This window comes from Ctenocephalides felis, unplaced genomic scaffold (assembly GCF_003426905.1).
Source record: "Ctenocephalides felis isolate EL2017-DRISC unplaced genomic scaffold, ASM342690v1 CF-g0.4_SCAFFOLD_01170, whole genome shotgun sequence".
NCBI lineage: Eukaryota > Metazoa > Arthropoda > Insecta > Siphonaptera > Pulicidae > Ctenocephalides > Ctenocephalides felis.
Window position 1 is genome coordinate 73,180,853 of NW_020537324.1, and position 9,211 is coordinate 73,190,063.

Consider the following 9,211-nt stretch of genomic DNA (forward strand, 5'->3'; position numbering starts at 1 on the left):
GTCAATTTTTGCATCTACTGATGTCAACAATATCGTCCAACGGTGAAGACATATCTGGAATTTTAAAGCCAGCAACATTTTGATCTACTAAAGTTCCATCAATGGGTTTTTGATCCACCGGTGAAGACATATCTGGAACTTTAAAGCCATCGACTTTTTGATCTACTGATGTACCATCAAGTGTTTTGTTAAATTCATCAGGAATAAACTGATCTGTAGTAACGTCTTTTGGTGCTTCAACTTCCTCTACAACTGCTGTGTTATCTTTATCAACAATCGTTTCAATTGGTTTAACCGCATCGTTTGATTTCACTTCAACTGTATTATCAAGTTTATCGTCCACCTGGTCTAGTTTTTCTTGCTCAGCCTCGTCTTTATCTTTTTCATCCGAATAACGTCTCTTAAGTGGTTTGTCTTCATGCACACCTTCATCCTTTTTCTTTTTAGAACCCGGAAAATCATCATACATTCCATAATCAACTTCCTCATGCATCGGCAAATCGGCGACTTCGTCTGGTGTTTTGACAACGTCTCGTAAATGACCATTATGAGGGAATACTTGAACATCGCCCTTGTCTTCCAGAGGTTCAAGATTTGTTGGCAAGGTGCTTGGGACAGCTTCGACTTCTTTGGTTTCTTCCTTGATGTATTTTTCCTCGATGACTTGGTCTTCTTTTATTTCGTCCAAGGGAATACGTTCGTCTTCGGGTAATGTTGGGGCTGTCGTTGCTCCGGATTCGATGGTTGTGGATATTTTTTCATCCGGTTGGCTTTCTTGTAAGTGCTCTTTTTGGATTTCTTCTGGTTGTAAATCTTCTGTGAGTTTAGATTCTTCTTTGTCGTCAATTTTTTTGCTACTTGTGATGTCAAGTTTGTCATCAGGGCTCACACTTATTTGTTCCTTGGCGGGTTCTTCGACAACAACTGCTTGTTCATGATCGTCTTTGGGTACTTCAATATCTTTTGGTTCAACAGGAACAACTTCTGGTTCAGCTGCATCGACGTGTTTAGCTTCTGGTGAAGCCGAAGGCAAGTCTTTCAGGACTTCCTTTTCAGGTAAAGTATCCTCCACAACTTTAGTTTCAACTACAGGCTCAGCCAATGAGTCTTTATCAATTTGTTCTTCAACAGTAAGCTGCTCAGTATCTTCAACAGTATCTTTAACATCATCATCTTGTTTCACGTCTTCAGATGCATTCTCCAAACTTTCTCTACGTTTCTTCTCCGACTCTTCAGAATCGCGTTGGTGCTTCTGAATTTCCTCTTCCTTCGTCAAACTTTCTTGTTCGTTTATCGAATCTTCCGTGAACTGCTCAATTTCTTCTTTTTCAATAATAATATACTCCTCATCCTCTTCGACGTCTGTAGTGTTAACCTTAGAGTCATCTGTGACTTTACTTATCTCAGCATCGGAATGATCAATTTTGGCTTCGGCATCATTGTCACGTTGGAAAACAGCCTCAATTTCTCGTACAACCTCTTGTTCTTCCTTCAAATCTTCCAATTCTTGCAACTTGGCTTCATCCAACGGCACTGCTGACAAACCTTGTACTAATTTTCTTGTGGTTTCTTGATCGACACTTGGAGTGGATACAGGACTAGATTCAGTAGTACTTTCTTTTTCTTGTTTACCAGGTGCAATAACACCGTCTTTATCAGATTTGACTGATGCTGATGGTGTAGACTTTGCGGATTTTGCTGGACTTCCTGTGGTTTTGATAACGCTGGATGGTGAAGCTGCTTTTGGTCTCCTTGAAATTGGTTTGCGTTCAACTTTGACTGCTTCTTTTTTCTCAATAGGTTTCTTTTCCACTGGCTCTTTCTTCGTGGATTTAATTTTAGATTCGACGACTTTACGATTGTTGGCTTCCTTAGCACTTTTAGCAGGTGGAGCTGTGGAAGTGACTTTTGATGGTACTCTAGGAGCTGGTTTGGTCTTGGCTATTTCTTTATCTTTAGCAACTCCGTTTAATACAGGCTTGCCGTTTTCTACAGTCTTCTTGGGGGTTGTTGGTGTCGATTTAACAGGTTCTGGCTTCTTTTCGACTTTAGGAGCTAGTGGTTTTCTATCTATGGATTTAGCAGTCTTGGTTTCAGTTCTAGGTTTGGGAGCAGCTTTCGTGTCTATTTTAGATTTATGTTCAATCTTTGGTTTAGGTTTGGGTTGTTTAGTATCAGTCTCATCTTTATTATCTTTCTTACTAGTTACCTTATCACTTTCATTCACTTTATCAGCGTCATTAACTTTCGTCAGTTCGATCTTCTTGGCTTCAGGTTTTTTAATGGGTTTAGGTTTAGAATTCATATTAGAAATTTTATGTAGTTTAATTTCCTCTTTAACTTCTGCCGGACTGCTAGCATCTAACTGTTTGTTAGCATCTATATCATTCTCAGATTTTTTAATATCATCAGCAATTTTATTGTCTTTTTCGATAAGTTTAGATTTCAGCGGCGCTTCTGGAATGATTTTATCTATCAAAGGTGCTGCAGACTTTATTTTTTGTTTAGCCAAACCTATTATCGATCCGGCAGGACTTAAAGATTTGGCACTACATACTGGATATTTCATGAATTCCAAGTGTTTGATTTTATCCAGACCTTCAAATATTTTATGTTCTGGTGTACTACCAGGGAATAAAATTCTGGTTATGTTGTCAGCAGGATTTGCAGGTTTCCATACGAGCAACGCGCAAATGGAAATCAAATTCTGGATAGGAAAACTGAATTCTTTGGCATCTTTTTTAGGAGCAAATAATTTAGAATCGTTGTTGTTCCACTTTGAGAGAAATTCTCTGACTTCTTTGGAATCCTTTGAGGGACTTAGAACGTACATATCGAGAGTACCTGGATAAAAATTAAATCATAAATAAATTTCCACTTCAATACCATGATTTAAGGAGGTATTCTAGTGTAGAGCGATGAATTTTAGGTCATTTTTAAAGTGTCGTAAAAGAAAGCAATGAATGTTTTTACTATCCATTTTTTTACCACTTGTTTATTAATATTATTAAAATACAAAACAAAAATTAAAAACTAAAAAAGTTGAAGAGTGTAAAAACTGGCAGCTGATAAAGTGGTCTCAAAAAATTGACATGATTTCAGCCCTCCTAGCCATCGGAAATGCAAAAAATTAAGGGGCACAACTAGTGTGAAATTTTCAAAAAATCGAATTTTCAATTTTTCCATAAATCGATAGGTTATACCTTTACAAATAACATACCGAAATTTTAAATTGATATCTTAAATAGTTTTTGAGTCACAGCCATTTAAAGAGTATATATGTAGTATATAGTATAACGATCATTTAATCTTTAAACGCGTTTTTCTCGAAACAGCATTTTCCGAATTTGCTGCAGCGATTACACAAAAACAAATGATCCGATCACTATCAATTTTTTTTTACATGTTCTATATATAGTTCTCCATAAAATAAACTATCGATTTTTTGATCGGATCAAAAATCGAATTTTGGCAGTCCAAAAACGACCAAAATTTTGGGTAAAATTCAACTCTTTTTTAAAAAACGCCGTCATTTTATCAATTTTTGATTTTTTTTCTTCATCGTAGTTCATTTTACAGACAATATTATCTAGTTTAACAAGATTTTTTTTGTTTAAATTTCATCCACGTAGTAGGCCGAATCACTGCAGCAAAGAAGGACCTTTTTTTGTAGCGCCGTTGGAATTCGACGATAACTTAAAAAGTATTTAATTTTTTTCTTCAAAAATTTTACTATGAATTCTTAAAACATGTATAAATATATTCCTAAAATTTTGAAATGATTGATAAAGCAGTTTTTTAATATAAATTCTCAAAAATCACCTTTTTTAAGGCGGTTACACTAGTTGTGCCCCTTAATCTACAATGATGTCGCAATCGCCCGAACTAACGATGAGTAAAAAATTTTTTTTTACAAATTGGCGACTGTTTGAAAAAAAAGTGTTTTTTTACTGTTTTTTGAGTTTCTCGAATTTTTTAAAAATAGTAAAAATTGGAATTTGGGGATAATCCTAGTTCGGGCTATAGATAGGTCTATAAACAAGACTCCCTGAACATCTCAAGTGAATCGGTCGAAAAACCCGAGAAATCGTGTCAACAGTACTGAAAAAGTCTGTTCTGATAAAAAACGCATTTAAAATTTTGCGTGAAGCCGAACCAGTATGGGGACCGAGTCTGTAAAATGCCTATATTTCCGAAAATAATTCAAATTTTCAAAAACCTTCTTATACTTGTTTCTACAGCTAGTTTGATTAAATTAACGCAGATTAAATGTAAATTAAATTGATAATATAAATGTACTTTAGTTAGCATGTATATATGTGTATATGTGTGTATATATATATGTATGTATATTATATATATATATATATATATATATATAACAAATGTATTCTGAGTGGATAAATAGATATTGGTTTGGAGGTGTGAGCGGGCAACACTCATTTTTGCACTAATTTGTTAAATAAAGATTTAATAATTTTTATCTCATCATCAGTGTGTTATAATTTAAAATTTAAAATATGGAAACCTAAATTAGCATTATGTGTTATCCGTTACAAGTCGTTCGATATACTGTCTTCTGCCCCACCTACGATCGTACGAACGTTAGATAGTTGAACTTTGAAAATATGAAATAAAAAAAATCGTTTTTTTTAATTTCTACAATAGAATACCCCATTAAGAGTATAGTTTATCTTACCATGTCCAACTTTATGGTACAAGTTAATAGGTTCCGAGTCTTTGTAACAAGCTTGAGGTTTCAAATTCAAGCATTTCAAATCAGTCAAAATATTCTGGCCTTGCTCCAACAAATCCAACATCAACGGATCGCGGTCTTTGTCGCCATCAGGGCTTTGTAGGACTTTTTTTGTCCTGCAGGTTGCAGAAGAAATGTCCGATCTGAGGGTAGACTAGTGCTGATTTTTTTCTATTGATGACGGAAGACAAGCCGAGGGCATTTGAATTATTTAGCCTAGTCATCAGAACGGCGTCGAGGCGATCCAGGTGACGGGCGAAGTCCCAGAAGCAAGCTTTTCGGGCAAAACCACCATCGACTGAAAAAAATTAAAAAAAATGTTTAGGACAGATATATATATATATATATATGTATATATATACATATGTATATATATATATACTAGCTGACCCGGCAAACGTTGTTTTGCTAAGTACGGTATATTCTAAACAATTTCTAGAGAATCAAAAATATTAATACTTTAAGTGTATAAGGATGTGTTGTTTGAATGCTATATACAATGAGGTATTATAAAAACAATAAACCCCATTAGCTTGTCTATATTTTGTCAACTGAAAGTTTTATCCACTTTCTATAGAAAACATGGCATAATCAAATCCAAGTCTTTTTTGGTCTTTCGACTTATTGATTACGTTTCAAGTTTTTCAGATTCTTTTTGGATTCTGGATTTTCTTTATACCACTGAGCTTATACAAAATTTTCAAATTTCTGCGAGGAGAGATAGAAAATGAATTAAGTATTTCTTCTTTGACCTGCTTTTTGAAAAGTTTCAAGTAACATTCGATGAATTAAAGTAAATTTAATAAAAAGTATATATGTAGAGCAGGGCGAGGCACTAAGGTCCAATTTGACTTTGAGGAAATATTATAAAAAATTATATTATAAAAGTCAAACCAATTATATCACAACAAGTAACACTTTTCAAACAAACAATTATCTGACTACGTTCAGTAAAACTGCCAGCTACTTCATCATTGTAGAAATGTGCTTTTTTGATGTCTTTCAAAAATTTGTTATCTAGACCTTTTTACCCCATATACGGGGTAACTTGGAACGGCCAGGTGGCAAACAGGTTTAATGTCTTATTTTAATTTTAATGGTATTTTACAAAACAATTACATTTTTAACTAATGCTATAAAACTACCAAAGAAAATACTTTACATATGGATTTTCAAAGATTACGATTTATCTCCTGATAGCACTGATAGCAAAGTCATGAGAATCAAGGTTATAGCTGGTTATACATCTTTTTTCCTCTATTTTCAAATATTGTTGTTAAACAATGCTTAACATAACTGGTTTTTGACACATCGCTGGTGGACCTTTTTAACCTCGGACCTTCATATATTACTATCCATTCTTCGATAAATTGTGGGAAATTATAACTGGGAAAATGTTATTCGACAAAATGTCCCTTTGATCGATACCAAATTTAGGTTCGAAATTTAAGTAACATAAATAAAAAATAATATAACCTAGAAAATGTTTTATAAATACCAATGAGTATATAATTATACAAATGAGATTTTTCATAACACCGTGTTTGAGAAAAATATTATTTGCAAAAAAAGAGTGCTACAACGTCAAAAAGTGAATTTTCATATTAACATTTCAAAAAAGTTGATATTTTGAGTTTCTAGTAACACTTGTGGCCCGTTTACTAACGTTTTTGTGTATAAATAAAACTACAAACAAAACTACTTACTACAACTTAATCATAATTAAGTAATATTCAGGTAAAACATCCTATTAAACGTAATTGAACATCATCTGTCAAAAACGTTTGACTTTTGACGTATTAGCCACCGTCCATAGTTTTATTTAAATTAAGCTTCTACAAAAATTTTCAAATTAAAAATGTGAAGTTTGTACGCGATTTTGAAATAATATCTCACCTTTCCAACAACCTACTGATTAGCACGAATTTTTCAGGACTGAGACTGAATGGCCAAATCGGTTTAGCCGTTTTCGAGTTTTGGCGGATCATTTTATCGAGCTCCATTTTTATATATAAGAAGATATATATATATATATATATATATATATATATATAAAACTTACCCAACATATTAAAGCCATTGATTCCAAAAAGTGCAGCATCACCTTGTCCTCCAGGGAAAACATACAAAGTCGGATGACTAAACCGAATATTTCCAACCACATCCGAAGATTCGAGCAAAGTGTGCAACTCCGTCGGAATCAACATGGGCGACAGATAATCTAAGTAAACAATAACACATCATTTAAGGAGCACAACTATTAGTGTGAAATTTTCAAAAAATCGATTTTTCAATTTTTCCATATTTCGATAGCTTATACCTTTAAAAATAACATACTAAAATTTTAAATCGATATCGTAAAAAATTTTTGAGTCACAGCCATTTAAAAAGTATATATATAGTATATAGTATAACGATCATTTAATCTTTAAACGCGTTTTTCTCGAAACAGCATTTTTCGAATTTGCTGCAGCGATTACTCAAAAACAAATGATCCGATCACTATTAATTTTTTTTTTTACATTTTCTATATATAGTTCTCCATAAAATGAACTATCGATTATTTGATCGGATCTAAAATCGAATTTTGGCAGTCCAAAAAACGAACCAAAATTTGGGGTAAAATTCGACTTTTTTTAAAAAAAAAACGTCCGTCATTTGTCAATTTTTTGATTTTTTCTTTATCGTATTTCATTTACAGACAATAATATTTAGTTTAACGAGATTTTTTTTTTAAATTTCATCCGTAAGGTCCGGAATCACTGCAGCAGTGAAGGGCCTTTTTTTTTCGCGCCGTTGGAGATCGTCGATAACTTAAAAAATAATTATTTTTTTCTTCAAAAATTTTACTATGTATTCTTAAAACATGTATAAATATATTCCTAAAATTTCGAAATGATTGATAAAATATTGTTTTTTTAATATAAATTCCTAAAATTCACCTTTTTTAGGCGGTTACACTAGTTGTGCCCCTTAAATAAATTATTCAAGAAAGAAATAAATTTATTATATATTACCAATAAATGCATTGATTTTGGCGCTGCCGCTGGTTAGAACATCATTAGGGTTGACCCTTAGTTGACAACCCTTAGCAAAGGGTTTATCGGAGAGACTGCTCCAGCCGCCTGCAGAAGCGCAGTGCAAATCGACGCTGACAGTATCGGGGTAGGCCCGGAGCACCCTTTGCACATCTCCGTCTTGGAAAGCCTCGGAAAAATCGCTTAACGAGAAAGTACCATCCTGGAAATTAAAATAATAAATAATTTTGGAAATATTATATTCAATTTATAAATATACTAGCTGACCCGGCAAACGTTGTTTTGCTAAGTAAGATATATTCTAAACAATTTCTGGAGAATCAAAACTATTAATACTTTAAGTTATAAGGATGTGTTGTTCGAATGCTATATACAATGAGGTATTATAAAAATAATAAACCCCATTAGTTTGTCTATATTTTGTCAATACAATCGAACTGGAAGTTTTATACACTTCCTATAGGAAACATGGTATAATCCAATCCAAGTCTTTTTTTGGTATTTCGACTTATTGATTACGTTTTAAGCTTTTCAGATTCTTTGGGATTCTGGATTTGAGCCACAGCAACGCGTGGCCGGGCTAGCTAGTATATTTATATATTAGAATGAAAAACGGGATAAAAAGTATCCTATATGTTTCTTCTGGCTCTAAACTACTCTGCCAATTTTCGTTTCAAGTTCGTGAGTTATAAGTGTTGCTACTTAAGCGATCCTCTTTTATATACATAGATTAGGTTGGTCCTTAATATGGATATTTTTGAATTTTTTGCTCCCAGGGGCTCAAATGCTTCCAAATTGATAAAAAACAAATCTCTCAAAGTTTTAGGTCATAATATTAACTATAAGATAGTCTGCAATCCAAAAAAAGTTTCTTGGTTTTTCTTCTTAAGTAAATACTTATTTTAAAAATACATCATTTTTTTGTTGTAATTTTTTTAGTCTGATCAAATAAGCAAAAAACAATGTTATTCTCAAAATTTTTGATACACTTTTCGCTAAGTATAACATTCTAAAAACAAATGGAATTTTACTCATGTTATTTCCATAAGAAACTTGGGGAGTGCGTTTCAGAGGAGTTTTTTTTTATCATTTTGGAAGCTTTTGAGCTGGGGGCACAAATATCCACATTAAGGACCACCCTAATATATTATATATACATAAATATAAATTTCATATATAAAATGAATCGCAAAATGTGTTGGTAAGCGCATAACTCACAACGCCTGAAACATTTGGCCAATCTTTTTTTAGAATGTTTGTTGAAGTCCAAGGATGGTTCTTACGGCGAGGAAAAATCGAATAATTGTCGGGAAAATGCTTAAAATAACCCTTTTTTTTCCAGACGAACGTTTTCTAACTAAAATCGATAGTAGAATCAATTTGAGCTTAATTGCTATTATATAAAGTTCATATTAAA

At 32.9% G+C, this 9,211-nt stretch overlaps 1 protein-coding gene across 1 annotated transcript in view; it reads right to left on the reverse strand.

Moving 5' to 3' along the window:
- The window catches only part of LOC113367634 (microtubule-associated protein futsch-like), a 53,677-nt gene that overhangs the window by 7,939 nt on the left and 36,527 nt on the right, over positions 1 to 9,211 (reverse strand). Inside the window, 5 exon segments of the mRNA XM_026609224.1 lie at positions 13 to 2,844; positions 4,700 to 4,856; positions 4,858 to 5,054; positions 6,819 to 6,977; positions 7,774 to 7,996. Of these exon segments, the coding sequence (XP_026465009.1) occupies positions 13 to 2,844; positions 4,700 to 4,856; positions 4,858 to 5,054; positions 6,819 to 6,977; positions 7,774 to 7,996 (3,568 nt within the window).